At 47.2% G+C, this 24,379-nt stretch overlaps 1 protein-coding gene across 2 annotated transcripts in view; it reads left to right on the top strand.

Annotated features, from left to right (window-relative positions):
• The window catches only part of RUNX1 (RUNX family transcription factor 1), a 176,103-nt gene that overhangs the window by 97,424 nt on the left and 54,300 nt on the right, over window positions 1-24,379 (top strand). For both annotated transcript variants that reach the window (XM_064471354.1, XM_064471344.1), the window contains exons 3-4: window positions 2,947-3,200; window positions 8,414-8,570. In XM_064471354.1, coding sequence (XP_064327424.1) covers window positions 2,947-3,200; window positions 8,414-8,570 — 411 coding nt within the window. The remainder of the gene's footprint in view (window positions 1-2,946; window positions 3,201-8,413; window positions 8,571-24,379) is intronic.

Genomic DNA, 24,379 nt, shown 5'->3' with positions numbered 1-24,379 from the left:
GGGCGGGGACTGCGCCGCGACGGGGGCAACGGGCCGGGATCGCCCTGTTCCCAGCCCAGGGAACGCCAGCGACGGGCCCACGACATTCGCGACCAGCACCACAAAATAAAAGTAAAAAAGAAGGAAAGCCACCATAAAAAAAAATAAAAAGAAAAACCCAAACCCCAATAACCCCGACCCAGCCCTATCGGACAGCCACGCCTCCACCCAGCATCCTCGTTACCGGCTCCGGGGGCCCAGGCCGGCCGGCGGTGTGGGACGCCGGCGGCCCGCTGCTGCCCGTGCGGCTCTGCCCCCCCGCCGGCCTGGCCTCGCCTCCGGCGGGGCTGCCGGCAGGCGCGGCCCGGTGGATGGGCTGTGACGGGGGGTGAGGGGGGAATGTCCCCAGCTGGGGACCCGGCCGCCGCCGCGATATGTCGAGAGCCCCTCGGGGCCGCGTCCTTGTCCGCGGGGGCGAGAAGGAGCGGGGCGGACAGGGGACACCAGCCCGGTTCCCGAGGCAGCCGCCGGTCCAGGTGTCCCTCTGTGCGGGGAAGGAGACGCCCCCGGTGCAAACGCCGCCGGAAGCTGGCCCGGGGAATGCGGGGCTGCCCGGCGGGGTGCGTGGCCGGCGGCGGGCGTGTGCCGCGGCGGCGGCCGCGGCGCTGAGGGCACCTTGCGGGCACCAGCCGCTCCTCGGAGAGGGGGTGGTCCGCAAGTGAAGGGCAAACGGGACCCGCACCGGGCGGGGCCAGGGAGGCCCGGGGGTCGCGCCGCTCCGGCCGCCGTAAACTTCCCCCTTCCCCCCCCCCCCCCGCCCCCGGCAAACCGCAGGGACGGGAACACCCTACACATGTCTGCGGCGGGCCCCGCCGCCAGCGCCTTTGCGGCGTGCCGAGTGAGCGACAACCCGCCGCCCTCCCGCGGGTGCGTGGGTGCGCGGTTGCGGTGTCCCGCCGACCCGGCGCTCACCCTCCGCGCCCCACGGTAGCGGCGGCGGCGGGCGCGCCAATTCCAGGAGCCCCCTGGCCCGCGGCCGCGCCCTGGCTGCTCCCGGAAAGGGCTGTGATTGGCCGGCGCCCTCCCCGTATGCAAAGCAGCCGGGGGAATGACATTCCTCCGCACTCCGCCCGCCGCAGCCGACTCGCGCCCGGACACCTCCATTCATCCCGGCGGCGGCGGCGGCGGGCGGACCCCGGCCCGGACCCCGGCCCGGCGGAGCGGAGCGGAGCGGAGCGGCTGGGGCCCGGCCCAACCCAGAGCCCGGAGCCCGGCGGAGCGGCGGTGCCCCGGAGCCGTGGGTGGGCGGCCGGGCGGCTGATTTTCCCCGGCGGCTCACGTGAAGATCCGAGAGCTCTCCGCTGTGGAAATGCGCTTTCTCTGAGCGGTCGTCTGGGCTGGAGGCTGTAACTTCTAACCCTGGCTGGCAACTTCGGGGCTTTGGTCTTCCCCGCTTCTTTCCGTCTCTTTCCGTGGGGGTCAGCGGCTCCTCCACCCCCGCCCGCCGTCACCTCCTCCTTTGCGGAAGGAAAGCTTTCACTCGTTCAAAAGTAGTGGCTCATTATTATTATTATTATTATTATTAATCGGTTTTTTATTATTGTTATTCTTGCTGGTTGATTGCTTTTGGTTTTCGGTGCGTGCGTGTGGACTCTCCGCGCAGGCTGGCAGTATCCATCCCGCTGGCTGGAGGCGGCCGAGAGAAAAACCATGTTTCCGAAAGCAGGCTTCCACCTGCTGCGGTTAAAATATTGTTAAGCAGCCGGTTCCTGTGGCCGAATTAGAGGAAGACTGCCTCAGATACCGGAAAAAAAAAAAAAAAAAAAAAAAAAAAGAATTGGCAATGACTGCCGAAGTTGTTGCAGACTGTTGGTTTGACTGCTGAGGAGGACGTGAGTGAGAGAGAGAGAGCGCTGTTGCACACACAAAACCACAGAGAGAACCCACAATTTAACCAACATCCCCAAACCCAAGTTTTCAGTTGTGGACCTTTTAGCCTGAGAGCTCGCGATCGGCTGCGACCTTTCTTTAAATTGGGGAGAGACGTTATACCAAAGACAAGTACCGAGATAGAGATTTAAAGCCTGAATTCCACGCACTGAGCTTCTTTTCTTTCTTATTTTTGCGCAAGAACGATTGAAAGGTCATGACACGAGTACTCTTAGAGCAACACGAACCAAACTACTGAAGCTGATTTTCAAGGCTGCTTTAAAAAAAAAAAAATCTTGCCGAGAACATTAATGGATTCCTGTTGTGTTTAAATTCTCTACAGATTATATTGTAAATATTTTATGAAGTACGGTATATGTGTGTGTGCGTGAGTGTGTGTACGCGAATATATATGCAGTTGTAGCCAGCTGACCTTTGATCAGAAAGTCTAGCTCGCGTACTGCCTTCTCTGAAGACTGACCCTGAATTTCCCTCTCTTAAAGAGCGATTTTTGCCGACGGAAGACGCTGATGTATTTTGTTTTCTCTTGGGACTGTAGAGAAATCACCTGGAAGAAACTGATAGGCAACCGGCTCTCTGGGAAGCCCGGGCTTTGCATGCGTTTCTGACCGCGTCTCGTGTTTGACTTGCCTAATTTCTGCCACGGTGCTTGGGAGTTTGGAAGGAGCTTTGCCCGCGATAACTTTGTGCCTCACGGCCGCGGACTAGATGCACAGGCGTCGCGGTAAAGCCCCGCACGGACGACCCTTTCGCTTATCGGATTAACGTGATCTGTTCCGCAGCGCCAGGACGCCAAGAGTTAAGTCTCGGCGTGCTCGCTATCTCCGCCGCCTTCAGCAAAAAATTAACTTTGGGGACTGGCGTAGAAACAAGTTTCCCCCGGGTCCTCAGCCTGTATCCGTTTATGTTGGTCCCCAGGGAGCAGCTCGCTGAAGAGTTACGCTCGTTTCGGTGTGTTGTAAAAACTCTGTGGAGGTCTCTCACTCAAAAGGCTTGTTGTGATGCGTATCCCCGTAGATACCAGCACCAGCCGCCGCTTCACGCCGCCCTCCACCACGCTGAGCCCGGGGAAGATGACCGAGCCGCTGCCGCTGCCCGGCGCCGAGCACAGCGGCGCCCTGCCGGGGAAGCTGCGCAGCGCCGACCGCAGCATGGTGGAGGTCCTGGCGGATCACCCCGGGGAGCTGGTGCGCACCGACAGCCCCAACTTCCTCTGCTCCGTGCTGCCCACCCACTGGCGCTGCAACAAGACGCTGCCCATCGCCTTCAAGGTAAGCCTGCCGGCTCCTCGAAATCGCGCTTCTGGGGGGTAGGGGGGGTAGGGGAGGGCAGGGGAGGGCGGGCTGGGGGGCAAGGGGCGCCGACCCCCGGGCTCGGACCCGCGCCCGGACCAGGACCCAGCCGCCGGGCGGGACGGCTCGTCCCGGCGGGGAGGCCGCGTCGGGGCGCAGCCGGCCCTGCACCTCCTTCTTCCATCCTTCCTTCCATCCTTCCTCCCTTCCTTTCGCGGTCGCTGCCACTCGCGACAGCGTGGGAAAGCGTGGGGAGAGCGGGCGCGGCGCGGCTGTCGGCAGGGCTCAGGGCAGGAGCGAGCGGCTGTCGGCCGCTGGGGCATGAGATGGGCTGGGCAGGCTCCCTCCAGCCGCTGCCTCCCTCCTCGGCCCATTCATAACTCTGGTAGTGAGAGGCGGCTCTGCTCAAGGGGGGAAAGAAAAAGGAAAAAAAAATAAAATGAAAAGCCAGACCCGAGGAGTTTGATGCCCTGGGGACCAGATGCCGGCGCAGCCCTGTGCAGACAGACGCCGGCGTCCCGGAGCTGAAGGAGCCCCGGGCTCCCCCAGAAGCCGCCCACGGCGACGGCGGGTGCCTCAGCAGCCGCCCCCCGCGGCGCAGGGTCCCGCCGGGACCGCCACCGACGGGGGACACCCGCCCGCCTCCGCCGACCCGCCTGCGGCGAGCGCCCGGCAGCACCGGCCGGCCCCGCTCGGGAGGTGCCGGGTCTCCCCCCGCCGGGCTGCCGGGGGCTCTGAGGAAAAAACACCTTTCCCTTTTTTTTTGGCTGTTTTTTGGTTTTTTTTTTTTTTTTTTTTTTTAATAATAGCAAATGTAGAGGGTCAGACCCTGCGGCCTCTTGGACTTCTGTTTCCAGAGCCCCTTGCTAAACCTGTCCTTGGTAGCCCAAGTAAAACCGCGGTAAAAGATCGTCGGGGTTCGGGGCAGGGGGGGGCATACCCCCGCTTCCCTGGTGCTGCGGGGCGGTGCGGGGCCGGGGCCCTGACGAGCGGTGCCCCCGGGCCGGCTGCGGGCGGGGAAGGGTGGCGGGGGATAACTCCTGCGCTTTCCTCCCTTACCCGGCCTGCTTCCCCGTTACCCGGGTTCAAGCAAAATTCGGCATTCCGCTCACCACCACCACCACCCCCCCCGGTCACGCTCTTTTTTGACTTGGGTCTATGCTAACTTCTCGAATGCTCTGGTTTTCTTGCTGCCGATGTAGATACGCTTCCGAACAGGGAAAAGAAAAGGTAATTAATCTCGTTATCCTCATCTCCGAGGCGGGAGCCGCAGAGACGCGCGGCTCCCTAAGGAGCCCCGGGGTTAGCTTTAGGATCGGGATTTGGAAAGTTCGTGCTTTCTTTTGCGGTCGCTGCTAGAGTCCGACCACCTCAGTACGGCTTCCTGAAGGCGACCAGACCCGAGTCTTCCCGAGGACTTTTGCGGGGAGGAGAAGAGATGGAGAAGGGAATCAGTTGAGCTCCCAGAGCTTTGGGAAATCCTGCTAAGGAGGCCGCTTGAGGGAAAAGTGTTAGTACGTCCGGAGAGTCTTCTTGTTTTACCCATACGTGAGTCTGAGGAAAGGGAAGAACTAATCGGCAGGGTCAGTTCCTAAATTCACACATTTAGATTAATTATTATACTGTCACCCACGCACTAGGCAACTGCTGCTAATTACTGGGGAAGCCCTGCTCCTGGAAGGCAGAGTTATCGTGTGGAACAGGCGTGAAAACCCGCTCCGCCCCCCCGGGCAAGGAGATAAGCGAGGTCCCCCAAAGTGGCCGGCGTTTCTCCCGGGGGTCCCCTGCGGCCGGAGGCCACCGCGGCGGCCCCCCGCCGTGCCACGCGTGGCCGCGCCCGGGGCGCGCTCCCAGCCCCGGTCATCTCGTGGAGGGGAGGGGGGGGACGCAAAAAGGTGGCTCTTCCCGCTCCTGCCCGGCCGCCGGCGGAAAGCGGTGCCGGTGCCGGTGCCCGGGAGCCGCAGGGTCCGGCAGCGAGCGGGGCCCCGCTCCCCCGCGCCTCCCGGTGCTGCTGCGGGCGGCAGGCGGCCGCCTCGGTTATGTGAAAATTGCCCGTGGAAAACAAACCCAGGGGGCTGGTTTTGAGAGAGACTCGACGCCGCTCTCATTTCTCGTGTCCCCCAGCCCAGCTAGCGCACCCCTCCGTCTTAACTCGCAAGCCCGCTCCCAACTTCTGCAAACAGAGTAAGGGGTCAGGTTCTCCAAACAGACGAAAGCAAGCGTTTGCAACACTGAGGTAGTTTAACCTGGAAACACGCAAGCAAAAAAAAAACCCAAACCAAACCAAAACCCCCAAAACCCCTGGGAGAGGGTTTCCTTGTGAGCTCCTGTAATGATCTGCTAGAAGGCACCTGCTTGCCGGGGCGCTCGGTGCTCCTCCTTTCCCCCCCTAAATGCTCTCGCCGTGGACCGCTGAGAAATGAGTCCTGAAATAGTTTGCCACGTATAAAAATATCCCGTTGGTTTTATACTAAATAGTAAATATTCGAAAAGGCATTTTTAAAAGTCGTAAGTTTCAAGATCATTTGGAACAGGAACGAGAAAATTCAGTTCAGAACATTCCTACGCTGCCAGTATCTTATTTGCATCTGGCAAAAAAGCACTGAGTTTTACCAAATATTTGCTAACAACCATTGCTTCAATAAAAAGAGGGAGTCAGAATTTTCTTTTCTCTTTTCCTTGGAAAAATTCACTCATGATGTTTGATCTTTAGGATCAGGATATTATTTCAAACCCAACAATCGTTTCCATGCATTATTTTTTTTCTTAAACAAAGAATGATTCTGAAAAACTTAGAGAAAAATACATAGCAACTCTAATAAGGTGCTATACGGATTCATTGTCCAAATGCTGTTAGGAAAGAATATAAATATTAATCTAAAAGGCCAACTTTGTTTGACTCATGCAGCTGAAGTAGGTAATTTAGACACCCAGCAGCGCCGCAACTGCGATATTCTCCTCGTTTCTCTGGAAATACATATTTTTAAGCACTAAATAGTACAACAAAGTACTAGATAACTCCAGTCAGCAAGTCCCAACTTATCTGTTTAGTCTTTTTTTTAATATAAATGTTTGTATTTCTGTTTCTCTTGTCTGTGACTTTTAACTCTAGTTTCTTTTCTGCACTGTGTATTTTTTATACTTGTTTCTAATATTTTCTTATCGCTGAGGTTGCCTGCAGTGTAATTTGAAAACGGTGTTTTAAAATATTTGTTCTGTAAGAGACAGCTGACCCTGGATTCATGAAGATTTATCATCCCTCAAAATGCGAGCATGTATTTCCTTTACCAAGCATGCAAACATTTGCATCACAGGGAGGCGAGGGTAATGCCCCGGCTTTCCCCTTTCCCTTTCTTGTGTCTTCTTGAATATATGTGCATGCATTAAGTTTTTACAGCAACGTTTTAAGAACTCGGTTGAATGCGTTGGGTTCGCAGCTGCTGATTTTGTGAGCCAGCATGCCTCGTGGCACAACGCTGTGCAAGGAGAAAAATCACTAGCTTCAACGTTTCGAGCAGGTCTATTTTACCAAGATCAGGGAAACGTGAAAAGCGCAACGCTCGGTGTAGCGCAGGCCACAGAAACGCATTACAGCACACAGAGGAGAACAAAAAACCAAAAGCCTGGGCCACAGAGGAATGGGAAAGAGGAAGCTGAAATAGATACGTAAAGAGGGAATTTTGACACAGTGATTTTAACTCTGCATGTGGAAGTGAAAATAAGGGTTATCGGTGACAAATGGGAGAGCACTGAAGTGAGAAGCACAGCCTGCTATAGAAGGAAAGGCTGTGAAATACCTGAGGCTGGGAGACCTCTCTCATATTATGGGAGGTAGCTATGACTGGGGAATAAACATCAGAGACTGATCAAGAAAAGGAGACACTGTTGCTGTTTGGAAGGAACAGTGTGACTAGAAACTAATAGAAATAAGACCAGGCTGCGATAAGTTTGAGCCAATTATAACTGCTTGGACATAAGCTAGAAAACGCTAAGAGGAAGGAAAAATATTGAGCTGCAACTCAGAGGACATGATGCAGGACTGCTTCCTCTTAGAATGTGTAAAAGAGGAAATAAAAGCTAGCTAGATTTTTTCCCTTTTTTTTCTTTTTTTTATTTTTGGTAGTAGGACTAAGGTCGCTACTGTAGACTTGACTTAACTGGGGGAATGGCAACGGGATCTAAAAAAAGTATGACAGAGGACCTAATTCAAGCTCTTACTTTTGCCAGAGTAAATCTAGAGACACACCAGACATCCATTCGATCACAGCAGGTTAAAATTGTTTTGAGAATTCAGTCCTGCTCAAGAATATAAGATAAAATTAAAGTTTTCATTGTTTAACCAACATGAACATTGTAGATACAGGTCAGAAAAGGTAAGGTTAGAAAACTATATATCTCTCAGCGCATCGCATCAGAAATGCAGCGACTCCTGTGTTCCTAAATATTTGTTTGATAGATGCTGGCACCAAGCAGCTCCAGCAGAAATATTTTGGATAAGGTGGAAGCCTTTGTCTGAGAGATTGCAGATTTCATTAGTTCAGATCATGATTTCTATCCGTCACGTTGCAGATGAGGTCTTAAGTCAATGACCTGCTTTCATGCTTCTAAATGAAAAAAAAAAAAAAAAGAAATTGTTCAGTAAGCTGTGATTAAACATTTGACTGAGGCCCGCTTTTCCATGGACTTATTCTGAATTTATGCTGGAGCAGCTCTGTTGAGAGTGGTGGAGGAAACGATAGGGAACTGGGGCAGCTTTGACTCTCTGCATCCATGAGACAATTGGCTTGGCTTTGTTTTCTCTTGAATTTTACATTTCCATCATTGTGCTGACTTTGCTGTAGCTTAAAAGTAATGCTACTGCTGTAAATCAGACCAGAAAATTGGTTCCTGTTACTTGAATTTATTTACTGGCAATTACAGAAGTGTATTTTGGAAAGCATATTTCATGTATTTTTCCTGTCAGGGTATCCATTATGCTGTGTATTTCTGAGGTGCATCAGTGTAAAACCTTTTCTGTAGCTCTGCAAACTAGGAATGGAAGCAATTCCTGTTTTCTTCAAACAGCTTCTTAGTCTACATTGATTTTTGCTGTTGCTGCTTCTCCCTATTTTATCATGTTACTTGTTGATCTTCTGCACCCCAAATTAAATGTCGCATAAGGAAACTGAGGCTTCTGCTCCTTGATCTCGTAGGTGGTGGCCTTGGGAGATGTGCCCGATGGGACGCTGGTAACGGTGATGGCTGGAAATGATGAAAACTACTCTGCAGAACTCAGAAACGCCACAGCTGCCATGAAAAACCAAGTAGCAAGGTTCAACGACCTCCGATTTGTGGGTAGAAGTGGAAGAGGTATGTGTTTTTTCTCAAACACACTTTGGTCATGTTCACCAGTTATGTCAAGTTCTGACTACATGGAGGAAATTTGAAGCCGGCCTCTATAAAAGTTTTCTGTGGCAGGGTACGCTGCAAGATCTGCCTTTAGGCTGATTCCGAAGGCATAGAATTCGCTATATGGTTTTATTGCTTTATCTTAGCCCATCCTCTGCATCACTTCAATTTTTAAACAATGACATCTTGTTTGAAAAAAAATATCACATAGGCAGCAAGTCACATTTTGACTCCAGAAGCCATCTGTCAAATTTAGAACAGCAAAATATTGCCCATGTTTAAGTTTAAATAACGTACTTTCAATTCAAAATGAGAATTTTCAGCTTGCGTAAAGACTCCTGACCACCTCAGGGTTCCCAGGCACTCTCTGCAAAAGCAAGTCAACCTAAAATTACAAATAATTCCCGCATTGATCTAAACATTTTCTGGCTTCATCAAGACCTGATAAAGGCACAGGGCACTTTTTCTAACCTTTCTTTCTCTGGAATAGATACGGAGCAATATGCCATAGTCTTGTTATTTAATGTGCTCCTGCAAGGTGCGTGGGATAGAACAGAACAGATGAGCTTTATATCTAACTTACTGTATGTCTGTCATAACCAGTAATTACTAGTGCATAGTAAATAAAAAGGCCTTATGAGCATAAGTAACGAATAAGAGTCGAAGCTGACTTAGACTAGAACTATATAAAAATGTTGTTAGGAAGCTTCAAACAGTATCTGACATGTGCGGCTCACGTTGCGTGTGAGAGGGCAGGTGTACAAAGCTTGATCCAAAAGCCCATAAAATCAACAGAAGGACCCTTTGCAACTTCACTCTTTGTCTCTGGTCCATAATCTTAAGCCCCATAAGTTCCAAGCAATCATGTTTACCTTTCTACTACAAGTTTATTTTAAGTGCTCCTCTTGCATTACTGCCCTTGTTGCTGCGAGTGGAGTCCCTTTGTGTGGGTCAGGGGGGGTCAGTCAAACCCATAGAAGAGAAGCTGGTGAGCTGTTGCTCAGAAAAAGCTTGGGGAAAGGATCAGCCTCTCTTAAGGTTAAGAATGAAAAACTGTCGCATCTTCCATGTGACTCTGTAAGATATTTACTTATGTATTTTCCTTCTGTTTCATTCGTATCTTTAAGTAATGTACCATTATGGTGTCCCAAACACAGCAGTGTTACTTAGGGACAATTCAGTGGTGTAACGCTCACAAGTCAAAATTACAGTGTCTACTGCACTTAAGTCGGTTTCTGTATACGACCTTTTTGAGTAATTTGTGCGCTGGTGTCTCTCTGAACCAGATTAAATACCTGGGGCTCGCTGACCCCTCCTCACCATTTTCCCCTCCCTCCCTCTCTCCCCATGCGACCACCTGAGCCATCTCCTGATGTGTGGTTGCACCCGTGGTTCTTATGAACGCAAACGGAGTTATGAGCATACTTCAGGAAAGTTACAAAGGTGACCCACTTCTGCTCACTTGCTCTCAAAATGTTTTATTCCAAATGGGAGACGGGTCAGGCTGCAGACTGAAGAAGTTATCCTCATTATACACAACAGCCTTTATTTGCCTTTGAAGTGAAATGCATCTGTAGATATTCTTCCAGTATATATACAGTCAGCAATTGTGGAAGAACGCAGCCCTGTTGAAACATAGATGTGAGCAGTAAATACATTAGAAGAATAAAATACCAATCCGATTCCCCTGTATCCTGCAGCATTTTTAGCCGAGGATACAGAGGGAGATGTCTTTTAAATCATGTTGTTTGAGCTGTCTTCAAAATGCACTTGGTGGAAAACACCCGCAGCTGAGAATGTAGCTTCGTAATGCTAGCAAAGAATAATAATAGGGTAATGCAGAGAAAATTATATCCATTTACTGAAAACATGAGAGATGCTGTAATGTCTAAAAGTATCAGTCATTAAACATGTTCATTTGTTATATTAAAGGTTCCACCTTTTCAGTAAATGGAATTTGCATTATGATTCAGAGATGACTGTTTAGAAGATTCAAATGAATAGCTGGCAAAGTGGCAGAGAAGCTAATAAAAACAAACCTGTAGTTCAGTTCCTGGCCATGGTAGTGAAGCTAGAAATCATAACAGTGAACTGTGTGAGTTTCAAGGTCAAAATCCAGCGGCTGAGAGAGAACAGTCCCTATTCACGCAGAAAAGCTTGGCGGGGAGCATCGCCGAGCCCCTTACCGTAACCGGTTGCTAGTAGCCGGTCACTGGCACATGGACATAAACCTTGTATGTCGTATGATATTCAGGTGCTTGGGATCCTTTAAGCAATGGGGTGATTTGGGAACGCTGCATGCTATTAGTCAGTCTTCGAGGTTAAATCTCATCATCTCCATTGGCTGCACATCTTTGGGCCAAGTGACTAATGTATGCTTTTGTTTACTCCTCGAAGAGAGGATTGTTTTCCAAAGGTGGGGACTGTTTGCATTTGGTACGGGATTTCTGAGGTGCTGTTCTGTTGAATTTGTATAAAGCTTAAAGCATAAGGTAGCTGCTTCAAAGGGCATTGCTTCCTTTGATACTTCGCTGGAGGAAAATTAACCAAAACTTTGTTTGCGGTGTAATATTTGAGTTTGAATAAGTTCAGTTGCCACCAGTGATAATGCGATGCCAGGATTATTATGTGAACAGTGATTGAAAGTTCACATCAGTTACGGTCAGAGTGGACGCTCTTTGTGTACCTGGGGGATTTAAACTCACGGCTGGAGAATAAGGAATAGCTTCAACCGGTGACAGTTCCCTGTGCATCGGTTATTGCCCAGGTGTAACCATCACCACTGAAAGCCTTGCCGAACCGATGGCAAGCCTTTCTCTCTTCTAAGAGAGTAGAGGATTGTAATTCTTTACATTCTTAATAAAGAGTTTAAATTTTCTTCCGTGGGCTTTAAGTGAAATCTAGCAAGACAGCCTGACGGCTGATTCACACGTAAGACTGTTGTCCACGCTTTCATCTCAGTGAATAAGCGGCTCAGCACTGAGTGTGAGAGAGTTACAGCGATTCCCCCCACCCGGCAGTCTGATCCTGATTGTCCTTCCGAGCAGATGCACCAGCCAAATATTGGCCAAAACTTAAAGAACCGAACCGCGTTTCAGTGTTTGCTTCATACCTAATAGCAAGCGGTTGCCCCTATTGCTCTGCCTGTCTCTGTCATTCAGAATTAAAAAAAAAAAACCCCAAAACCAGAAAACACCCGCTTGATTTCCTTGACACCCAGAATGGGAGCTGAGAATATCGCAGGTTGCCTGAAACATCGAGATGTTGTATAAAAGCAATTTGGCTCGCTTTCCTGAACAAAACAGATTTACATTGGAATTGGCTGGGCTCCAGAGTTACTATTCCTCACCCTAGTTTGAGAATGCTACTGGGAAAACCTGCCTGTCTGGCTTGTAAGCCCAAGTAAGTAATTTCTGAAAGAAAAATGTAGTTTAAAACTTCAGCCAATCTCAGTCCCCCTTTGCCTGATTAACTGGCTAAAAAAAATAAAATCTTTTTTTTCCCCCTCCATTCACAAACACTTCAAACTTCAAAATGCTACTACTGCAAAGTACCCTGTTTTCTTAATGTATAATGAACCAGTTTATGATGAAATAAATCTGATGCAAAAAGCCTGACACCATAGAAATTCATTGGATAAAATTAAAAATAAATAGTTATTTTGGAGAGGGAAAGCTTCATGGCTCGGTAAGCATTACATATTTTCCTCATGGAATCATTAATCCCAGTAACTATCTTCTTTGTAGAATGTAACATTAAAAAAACCCTAACAAATAAACATGTTTTGCAGATGAAAATAATTATTAATAGGTTATCATAATAGTAGCTAATGGGGAAGTGTCTTGGCTTGCTACAGAAGATCTCAATCTAAAGCCGTGATCTGGAGCTGAAGCTTCATCACAGGTTTCCAGCAAGGCCTTTTTAAAAACTGTGTCTTGGAAAGGACTGAAAATTAAGCCTACGTATATATTTCCTACCAGCTACTGGGAATAGAGTCATGAATAAGTTTTGCGATAGTTTTCAGTTTCCACAGAGCCAAAGAAGCACTCCTTTTTCACAGGAGTAGCTGGTAGGAGAACAAGAGAGAGATATTACCAAGCATAAGCAGAAGTTTGTGCCACCAGGACTCTTCCTTCGGTCTATAATTCTATAATTCTGGGGAAGAAAAATCAGTTTAAGCTGGAATCTCAAAAATACTTAAAACCCAAAAATTACTCGCCTGGATTCTGAGTCCAGTTATTTTTATTGGTCCTCTGAATTTAGGATTTTGCTCCTTCTGTGCAGCTTCACCTTGTGGTTGCACTATTTAAGCACTTTGTTAAAATTTGTTTTATTTTTCACTTAAACACATACAACGTTATAAAAGTATGTGCAAAACAGAGGAGGATGCTATTCAACAGGATCGTAAAATCAGTATTAAGCAGCCGGCCGGGTCCTTGTCTGAGCTATTGGAATGAATGCTTCAGGGGATGCAGTATCAGATACTGGAGTAACAATGAACGGCACTTGCCAGGCAGGATTAAAATAGAAGAAATGCGACTGCCATGAAAACTGAGAAAAGTGTCAATTGATAGAGTTTAAAAACAACTGCTTATTTATACTTAGGTTTGATAAGTATACGGTGCTAGCAGGATGCTACGGCTGGCGGGAGGGTGGTTTCGCCGTGTGGAGATGGGCAGCTCTTTGAGCCACCCTGCAGCCACGCCGGTGTGCCGGGCTGGGCAAGGCTGGCATGGCCCTTGCGGTGGGAAAGTTGGGCATCTGCAATGCTGCTCACCCGGGGCTGCCGCTGCCAGTCCTGCCACCCGCAGGCAGCCGCCAAAGGAAGGGGCCGCGCTGCTGGTCCTTGCCCCGGGTGTGTGTTAGAGGGTCAATGTTTATCACAAGACTCTTCTCTGTCCGATCTGGTCTGAACGGTGACTCTTTCTCTAAAAGACAGAGGACAGAAGCAGTAATTTTGTTTTTAAGGGACTTAGGGTTGCTTAGTTCTTTCACTAATTTTGTCAAGATTTCTGCGTAAACCAAGTAGCCATGGAAGAATTCAGTGTTCAGACTCCCCATGCTGGTACAGAGGAGTCAGTGCCTATTTCAGGCCGAAAAGCCCAGGTCAGCGTTAGATTGATCAGCAAACCCAGCCCTTTAAAGACAACGGCTGCCTCGGCTCTGGCCTTTGGCAGGGACATAGTGGCAGGAGGAGGGAAGGGAAGAAGACTTTCTCATTACGCCAGAGCTGCCCGAGCCATCTTCGGCACACACTCGCTACGTGCAGCCCGGTTTGCATGAATTGGTGATTGTGTAAGAAAGCATACGTATGATGCAGCTCTGCGCGGGGGTTTGACTCAAAAAACATCATGTGGTCCGTGAGGCTGAGCATGACTGCAGCTGGCTTTGCCAGCTCCCAAACACTCTCTGCTGCGTTACTTAAAATTTCTTCTGGGCGAAAAAACTCTCGATCAGAAAGCGTCAACAGGAGAAAAATAATGGCAGAGTGATTTGGAGAACTTCCTGTCTCCGGGAGCATTACTGCTGTAAACAGTGGCCATGCCAAGTGCTGAACCACTGCCCTCAGTCCAATAACAATAAATCTATTTTTTGGTTCTGCAGAGCTCTGCTCGTACATGTTTGAAACTCAGGGTAAAGATGAGGATGAGGCAGACGCTATCCTCTGAGCATTTACTTTTTTTTTTTTTTTTTTTTGCCATGATAAAATGAGTTGGGATTATTAGGATACTGCTTAGGGAAAACAAAGTACCTCTCTAGATGAAGGGGTTACATAGTTTCAAGTGATCTGTTTGCCTTGTTTTGTTTTCTCCCCCCCTCCCCCTTTTAATGTTGTTTGCCTCCTTCAGAGGCTGCTTGAGTTCTGGTAAAAAACAATACTTATTTTCGTGTGTACCTATGTACCTGTATATGTAGGTATCTGTATTACAACCCAAATAACAGCTGCTGTTTTGTCATCAAAATAAAATCACTCTGAGAGATGAATTAGGACGCTGGCTTCCGGGCAGGCTAGTGAACTTCGGATGACTATCCTACAGCATGCAGTTCTTGTCAGCTCACTCAGGATTAGCAGAAGTGAGGATACTGCAAATCAGTGGCTTACAATTGCTGTCAGGAGAGTCTTTTCCAGCCGTCATGTGCATAAACCCTCATCAGTCTGAATCAGTCTCTGTTGCCTTCTAAAAACCCTTTGGCAACAATAAAAAACAGAGTTCTTTTCTTCTGTTACCTTAATGCTGTGTGACTCTCCACCTCTTTTGCTCCCATCCTACTTCTCTCCCGCTTTTCCCATCATATTATTTCAACGCAGTCTTCTCGATGTCTCCAAACCGACCTTATTCCCTTCATCCCTGCCCTGCATCAGTCTCTGTCTCTTGTTCTCCTTCCTCTATTGATGCTCTTCCTGCCCATCCCTTTTGAGAGCTGCTCCCTCTCAGCACAGGCTGGGGATTCCTGTGTGAGCCCTTATCACAGGAGGAGGTTTTGGCCTGAAGGTGTGCTGCTAGGAACTATCCTCAAGTCCTTCTGCCCTTTCCTACCATTCCCTCTGAGGACAGGGAGCTACCTGCTGTGTGGTGCGGGGAGGGAGCGGGCAGTGCATGGGGGAGAGGGAGGAGGTTCTGGAGACCAAGGCAAGAGGCGAGGAGGAGGGAAGCAGCTGCTTTGAAGGCTTGATGCCAAAAGAGCTCTTCAGCGGGGCGGTGCTTGGAGCAGTGTGTACGCACATCAGTTCCCTGAAGTTTAGGGAGGAACTGAAGGAAACACTTTGGCAAGGCCAGAAAGTTTCCACAGGCTAGACTTTATGCACCACAACTCTAACAAAGCCACATCCATATCTGAGGCCACAGAGGTTGCTCTCTGTTTGAAGGTTGTCTCTGGCGGAACTTGGCAGCTTCCAAGTTCATAATGGCAGTGTTATCTCCCCCATCACTGACTGCACGGATATCCATCGAGTGACCCCAGACCTCTTCCTAGCTCTGAAATCAATGTGCATTGCATTAGTGTAATGACAGCATGGAGGAGTCCTTCCTCTAAGAAAATAAATTCAGAATAAACATTCTCCGTGCACACTCCCATGCTCAGCTAGCTACCGACTTGTCAGGTTGTCTTCTGGCGTTCACCTGCTTCAGGCTGCTGCAGGTGGAAGTCCATTGCTTACTAAAATGGCCCTGAAGATCATAAAAGTGCTCCTTGCTTTTCATATTCAGAGCAGTACATTGCTCTTCCAGTGAACCCACATATTCCTTGTTCCCTGTACCTGGTGCCTCCTCCTATATCCATACCGAGAGGTCCTCCTCTTCATTGCTCCGTAGGGCAAGAAGCATGGTTGTTCCCAGCTCCAGCTCTGTGCCAGATCACTGAGGTATTCCAGAATCTGTCTGGACAGGTAGCCAGGCTGGCGCTGGTGCCAAATGAAAGCCAGCGCTGGAAAAAGGTAGAGGGACTGAGAAGAAAATCCAGGTCTCACAGAGCTTTGTCTAGGTTCACAGGAAAATGCACCATGAAGATGCTTCAGAACACAATCTGCCAAAAACCACACACCCATTATGCTGAGGTTTTCCCAGTCTCATGATTAAGCAAAGGATGAGAACAGGCCTTCGAGGGGTGAAGAAATCATGGGTTCAAACACAAAGCAGCCCTTGGAGAAGAGACTGGAATGAGGTGCTCTCCTCACCCCAAACACTGCTGCCACCAGCCCTGAAAGCCAGGTGTGTACCGCCCCTCTGCCCGAAGGACCTCTCCTCCCAAAGGACTTCCTGCCAGGGAACCGTCAGGGTTGAGGACTCTGCCATCCCCCCGCAGCTTCTGGCCAGCGTGCACGTCAGGGAGGTGCAGAGTGTATGTCTGAGGCACGTCCTACAAAGCAGGGAGCTTCCCTGGGGAAATGCCCTAACGCTTAAAGCCAGAGAAGGGGCTACCATGAGAAGCTGAGTCAGCAGGTTAGCCCCAAGAAGCAGCCTCCAGACCAAACACCCCCAGGAGAGGGGCAGAAGAGGGCTCAGGCTGCAGGTTGGGGCCAGACTGACCATGCTGACCTGCTCCTTCCCAGAGGCTGAGCTTGCAACCTCAAGGGCACTGGGCTGTTCAGCAGGAGAAGCCCCTTCAGATATCCACTGCATCTGCTGCTAGGCATCACCTGGATGGGGGGGTGTGGGAGGGGTGAGGGGTGTAATTTTGGACTTAAGCATTTAAATCAAACCTGAATCCCACTTCAGGCAGCTAAATCCTCTTGTGAATCTGGGCCTTAACCTTTTCATGTGTCTCTCATCACCTATAAAGTGCAGGTGATAATTTCTACCTCAAAAAGCTTATTAATGGTTTGAAATTATAGCTGGGTTAAGAACTATTATTAGGCTTAAAGATCCCAAGGCATTTTCTGTGAGAAGGTGGTAGCTTTGCATTTAACTCATTTAGTTTTAAACCGTCCTTCCATCTGGTGTTCCTGTTACTGTTTTTCTCTGAACCCTTCAGCAGTGACACAGCAGTCTGCTGAATGATTGTTTCTTTGCTCCATTCTAGAGCTGGATGCACTTTGTGGAGGCTAAGTCATTTCTGAACACTTATTCACAAGCAGCCCAAGATCCAGTATAGAGAAGCACTTCATTTAAAACTAAAATGATATTGCACTGAGAAAAAAAATTCAGAATTCCCTGACATGTAGTAGGTCGCAGCTTGAAAGAAGAGGTTCAGGTTTTGGAGTAGCCCAAACCAAGTAGGAGCATCAGATATTTCCATTAGAGTCATCTTTGGGGAAAAAATAATTCCACCCTCCAAAAATCTGTGCTCAAACATTAGTGACATGTACATTTGTATAGATTGCACATATACATTTCAAATCTTAAAAATATTTTAACAATAACAACATTTTAAGACTCAAACTGTAATCTCCTTGTGCTGCCACTCTGCTGCAGAAGCTGGGCACCCTATAACATCTCATTCTTCCTGTGCTGTAATTATTGTCTCCACCCAAGTTCATAAGAATTTTATAGTGGTTACTGCAGCAGCTCCATTTATAGTTAGAGGCTGCTTGGCTTTTTCATTAAAAGGTCTTCCCCCCCATCCCAGATTTTTAATGCTTTAATCCATTTTGCAAACCTGATCAGCAGGCTTTCAGTCTAAGAAGGCATCCCACCCCAAAAAATCAGTTAAAACAGGTCACTTGGGTTGTCTTTCAGAACAGAATGGAATACCACTTTTTTTATATAATGTCAAACATTGTTGTGACGCTGGTGCACACGCTCACACACACATATACATATACATACACCACCTCCATCACAAAGCCTAAACGCTGATATTTACATAGGACTTAGACCTAAGGATGCTAAAGTACAAATAACGTTCCTGTCAGCCAAATTCCTACCATGGCTTGAAATGGTGGTTTTGTGTGTTGGTAGATTGTTGATGCTGGCATACAAAAGTGACTAATTGTCTACGTTAACTACTGGGTGTCACCCTAAGCTGACTATTGTAGGACACCCTGTCTTCAGAGACCTCCTTCTTGCCATCTCAGTCCCAAATCTCTTCACCCTAGGCCTCTTCTCCTCAGTTAGTTAATTTATGTCCTTTCCCATAAGCTCAGAGGTATTCTCCTACATGTCTTCTGCTGCAGCTCCCTTCCCAATAAATGGCCACGACCATTTAGTACCCACACCTGGTATCTCCTGCTACTCAACTGCCCCAGTTTTTTTTTTTTTTTTTCTCTAAACAGAATAAATTGTGCTTTTGTGCCATCTCTGCTGAAGCATATTCACCGGAAAATTAACATGAAGGTAGTAGAAGTAGCAACCTGAGGGAAGGAACCCAAAGGAATCCAACTGAGGCCGATGCCTTGCGTCTAACACTTTAGGCGTGACCATTTCAAATAAGTGCATTTCAAATCCAAGTTTCTTAGGCAGAGAAGGGTCATCAGGTGCCTCACAGGCAAACAGCGGAGCAGCAGCAGCAGTGGCTGCACTTTTACACACATTGTCAGGCTGTCAGGGAAGGGATTAGCACAGAGGCCTCTGCAAGGCTGGAAGAGGCAGTAGACGGTATCATCATGACAGTACATGGGACTGGGAAGTGAAACTGCTCATCAGCACAGAAGTGAAACTGGCTGCACACAAACTTGTCAAATTAAAATGTAAACATCTGGCCAAAAAAAGATATAAAAATTATGGCTGTTTTAGTGAGCTGAGTCCCACCCTTGCAATGCTTGAGAATGTGAGCGATCCCTGTTTGTGCAAGGCAGAATCACTCTTCTGAGGGCTTCAGATCAAATACTAAAGGTGTTGGTTGCTACAGTAATGGATAAAACGCAGCATTCAAGCAAATATGTGATTTTTGAATTGAGCATGACACATTTCTGGGATGCTGGGTGCTGGCATTTTTTGTTTATTCCAGAAGGAAGATGTTATTTTCTTCTGAGGAGAGGGATTTGAATGTTGGTACCCCTGTAGGACAGCAAAGGAGGAGAAAAGCGGCTTTAGGACCTGCTACCTGCTTGGACATTCTCCATTGCAAAGGGAAGCAGTGCAGGGCAACAGGTCTTGTAGCATGCCCGGTACACCTGATGACAAGGGGCATGCACAAAACATTGCCGTGCATCACCAATACGTGTCTGCTGGAATAGCTGCTGAGGGCCCAAGTTAGCTTTATTTTAACAGCTGTAAGTTTCACAAAGTATAGAACCAGCTTCTGCATCTGTTTGCTTAAATATTTTGCGTCTGCAGCTTGCAGACTTAGGGTTATGTTTTTGACTTTTGAAATAAGAAGATTGTCAGGGACTATCCTTATCACCCAGATAATGGGCTTAAGGTAAGTTCCTGCTTAGGTTGACAGTCTCTCTATTAATGTTACTTGATTTCAGTTACGTAATTTTGGTTGCTTAATACGGTGCCTATGTTGCCTTAGGTTAAATGTACATACACTTCACCAAAATAACACCTTGAAAGGATTCCCCACCACCTTCTAGCCTTCTAGCTGCGGGAATCTCCAGAGCCATGGCAGGAGAGGCAGGCAGCTCTGCTGCTCTCCACCACAGCGTTTGACCTGCTAGCTGGAAAAAAGCTTGGAGGATGGGCAAGGAGGAAAAGAGGGAGGTACATGTCTTGGTTAAGTGCTCGGTAGTGTTGCAGGGAGCTAGGAAGGAAAGGGAACAGGAGAAGCCAGCGCCAGCCACACTCCCGCAGCAGCGAGCTGCTTTTCCACAACTTACTGCAAAGCAAATTCAATAGTTCATAGCTGGGTCCAAGTTTGCAGCAGGGCCACATTTGGCCATTTGCATGACAACTTGGCCCCATATAACTCCAGAACAAAACGCCTATTGATTTAATGCAATGGAGATTTCATTCCAGGTAAGGAGATGCTATGTAAACACAGATATAAGAACTTCCTGGAGTGAGACACTCGACAGAAATGTTCAAAAGTATACCTTTATGCTGACCCAGGCTGGTTTGGCAGGAGGCAAGTGGGTGTATTTCCCAAATCTCCAACTTGACACACACTTACACCAGCAAAACATCCATGTAAATAGGCAAACACATGCACTGCCCGTGCAACAGATTTGCATGGGCAGTTCTTGCATTTCTTTGGGCAATCACCTGGATTTGCTGACATCTCCCCACATCGCATTTATCTGTTTGGACCGTTGGTCTGTGGAGGTCAGCGTTTGTAAACTTTTTACAGCACGGTAGCAGATGAGGTGAATAACAGTTTTTTCTCCTATTTAAATTCAGTGGTATCTGTGGTGCTGATGGTAAACAAATTATGTTATTTTTTGGATGCCGCTTTCTTCAGCTGCAGCTTTTTTCTGATGAAATAGCCACTAGACCAAACATAGCAGGCAAATTTATATTTTGATTGTGTGAAACTGTCACCGGAGGCAGGAGAAAAAAGTAATCATCTGAGCACAGAATTTGTACTTGTCCAGTTTTTTGCAACTGGACATGCAACTTGAACACCTACAAAAAATATTTCACTCATATGTTGAGCAGCAGTTAACCAATGAAGGGTCAAATTATGTTGGCCCTTCTCATCCTATTGATTACATTTGGAGTATTCAGCAGCTTAAGTGATAAGAATGGCAAAATTTGGCCCCTGTGTATAATAGTCGACATCTGAGAATGAATATGCGAGCGTGTGTGTATTACATCCTGCCCAGAGATACAGTCAGATATGTTATTAAAATGCAGTAGACATCTTCGCTTTGGCAGATACCCAGGAAGATGTTGTGAGAAATTGTAAAGATGTATAAAATTGATCATTGAGCATGGTTTAATAAAAGTAAGTACATAAGCACTAAAAAGTAGAAGCTGGATTAAAAAAAAAAAAGTAGTATTATAATCTTTCTTACTAGAACCTGGAAGTCTCTCACTAATAGAATAGAAATGTCTGTAATATAATTTGTATTGCATTTATGTATTACATTTCTTATTTTTCCATCTATACCTTTTGTCCTTGTCAGCACAAGCATTCTTGGCTCCTTTCCCTTTTTTCTTCCTCTTTTTATCTAATAATTTACTGTAACAATTTAAAAAAAAAAAAAGGGAACTGTAGTGACACATCTGTGATCACCAGAATAAATCCCTAAAGCATAAGATAGTAATTTTAACCACATCATCTGTTGGCATCCCTTTTCTCCCACCACTCACAGGTAAATTTCTGGGCCTTTAACTCCATTTTTTTCTGTCCCCTTGCGGACGAACCTTCATCAATGGAATCCATGGCTCTTTTTCGACTGAGAAAGAGGTGGATTAATAGGAAGCGATAGGTTCAAGATGTGGCCGCTCTTCCCTAAAGCGTGTCTGTTCTTATTCCCCTTTGTATCTGCCTGTGTAGCCACTTATATTTTAAGTGTGCCTTCCCAGCCCCAGCCCCATCTGGTTACGACACTGCTCAGGGATGACTAAAGCAGCACACAGGAACTTCATGTGACCATGTTGTCACTTGGGATTCATTTTTTTTCCCCCTTGGCTCCTCTCAAACATTCCCAGGGGCCATAGCTTACAAGCCTATTGCTCCCTCTAGAGCCCTTCAGTGCTGTTCTGGGGGACCACTTAAATAATCTCTCATCATGCTAGATGTGAGTTCACTGCTTGTTTTGCTTCCAGCCTCTGTCAGATGGGATGCAGACTGAATGCAGGCTTCAAGTGCCTGTATTGCAGCGTAGAGCACAGGCACAACACCGTTAGATGTTTGGGTCTTGAAGGCTGATCTTCACCATTTGCTGGTCCAGCAACAGTATTGCTGAGCAGGTGCTGGTGGACAATATCATGCCCTGTGCTTCCTCTTAAGTTCACGCAGCTTTTCATAGCATCAGGCATCTCACGAGCAATCCTGTGAAGTCGTGAGTTGGGGACAACTAGTTTAATCCATCTGACTTTGTCTGTCAAGTCAGCAGTGACTCTTGAGGGCACTTTTGATAATACAATTTTTAGCAAATGCATCAGCAGAGTCTCTAGGTATTGTTTCAAAAGTCAGTATTGTATTTTGGCCAGAAATGCTACTGTTTCCATTATTTTTTCTAGAAGGGTTCTGACCTTAATGCTCTTGCAAAAATAAACATTACCAAGCAATTTTTCCTACCCTAGTTGTCAGGGAAGACTTGATGGAAGCAGTGAGTCTTGTGCCCTGCCCTTCCCACATTGATGTCTGTGGGAAGGGTTTCCAAAGGCAGAGCACTGTCCCATAAGGAGAATTTAATCCTTGTGTCCATGAGGTGTTATGTGCCTAATATTAGGAACTGACAGGGATAGTCACAGAGAGAGCAACAGTCTCTAAAGTGACTCTTGCACCCCAGAAAGGCACAGCTTGACACTGACATCATCCATCAGCCCTTCCGTCAGTGGCAAAGGCTCCCACGATGATGCAGTAACGATTGGCTTCAGTATATGGAGGCATGGATTATAGACCCAAGCTAATCTGTGTAAGGTCTCCTGTAGATTTATGGGACTGTTTAACCCAGAGGGTCACAGATTTTGATGTTAGCCAATGGAGGGCTACATGTAGGCTTGCTGTGACTGCTAGGATGTCATCAAGTTGTCATCATGACTATTGGAGGCATCCCAACACGGCCAGGGTTTCAGTCACTAGGGAGGTCAGTCCATCACTTAGGCTTTCTGACTCAGTTTTGGTGGCACCCACACCTTTCTGAGTCGAGCAGAGACACCAAGTGCTCAGGGTAGGTCTTCTCCCAATACCTAGGAGGTCTACTTACATAGGCATCAGAAATCATGGCACCTAATATAGGATCTAGTGCTAGGGAGTCTGAATACAGCCTCCACTGACTAATTCAGTATTATTTCCACCAGCTTAGTCTGCTGCATGTTGCATATGTATGTGTGTGTGTAAGTGTTATGCAAGCGTATGTTGAAAAAAAAGTCTGTACCATGGCTGCATCATAATATATAAAAGTGAGGAGGAGACGTTTATAGTCCTGCTGTCATCCCAAAACAGGTATATCCATAAAACAGCGATTTCACTAACAATACCTCTAATCTAAATCTACCTTTGTCAACCAGACACATAAATGATGAATAATGTAGAAGCTATGAATAAAAGTGATAAAACCACTTAATAAAGCTAAATGTAAATGAAACAGAATAACCAGAGAAAAAACACAGCCAGAGTTATTGGTAAGCAGCAATGAATGACACATAGGTTTATGGTTATATAGTCCTGTGGTTAACCAGTATGTGGTTAATGAATAGTCTTCTGTCAACAAGAAGTAGGCTAAGTATCTTCCTGCTGCTGCTAACCTGTGTCACAACTCTATATAGGCTCTGACATCTAGTCTGTTCTGTAGAAAATCTTGAAAGCAACTTCACCTCCCTCTTCTTCTCTGTTCTGGTCCTGTAGACTAGTAATGTAGCCACATTTTACTATATTTTGCTATTGTTATAAATTTTTTTCTGCGTTTCTTTCCTATCTGGAAAATCCACAACAGCCTTCTAAAGAAATAAATCAGCTATGTATTCTAGCAGAACAGCAGGAGCACCTTACCTAATGCATCAGCAGCTGTCAAAACAAACAAACAAACAAAAAAACCCACAAAAAAAAAAAAACAAACCAAATGGGAAGCAAGATGGAAATACTGCAAATTAGTGAAGAGAATAAAGTATATTTTCAAAGTCTCTTTTAGCCTTAGTGATCTAGGAGTTGTATATAATGATACAGGGAAACTATTTTTGGAAAGAAGGAAGATCTATAGGTGCCTCTTTGATATTTGTTAAGTCTAATGCTATGGGTAATAAAGTTTTTTGGAAGGAAGTTTATTGAACTTTATTAATGATGCCCCATAGAAAGATCTGTTGTGCTAGTGGAGAAAGAGCTGTAAAGCTTTACCATGTAATTTGGTATTTAAAGAATCCTTGGTCTGGGTAGATGTAGGACCCAAGAGTTGGCGGCCAAAGGCCCTGAGGCAGGGATCTGAAATGATTTTTGCTTTTATTGCAGTTCTTTCGATCTCAGAGACTGCTTTCCAGTGAGGATGTGGAGGTGCAAAGACACTGACCTGGGATTTGTGAGGCTTGTGTTTCAGCTTCTGTCTTGTCAGGGCTGTGATTCAGGGTTATAGTCAGATTTAGTTGCAGCAGCCAAAGTGGTTAGCATCACTGGCCACAGGCTTCCTGTGAGATCATGGCCAAGACACTTTATCTCCCCACAGTTCCCCATCAGTAGAGTGGGGAGAATACCTCTTTAATTCACAGGGATGTGAGGAGGACAGTTTCCAGTAACAGCTATGTGTATGTGCTCCCTGTGATGTTGATGCAGACCATTAGCACCAA

The sequence above is a fragment of the Phalacrocorax carbo genome, chromosome 1 (assembly GCF_963921805.1).
Source record: "Phalacrocorax carbo chromosome 1, bPhaCar2.1, whole genome shotgun sequence".
Classification (NCBI taxonomy): Eukaryota; Metazoa; Chordata; class Aves; order Suliformes; family Phalacrocoracidae; genus Phalacrocorax; species Phalacrocorax carbo.
This window is presented reverse-complemented; position numbering and strand designations above follow the sequence as displayed.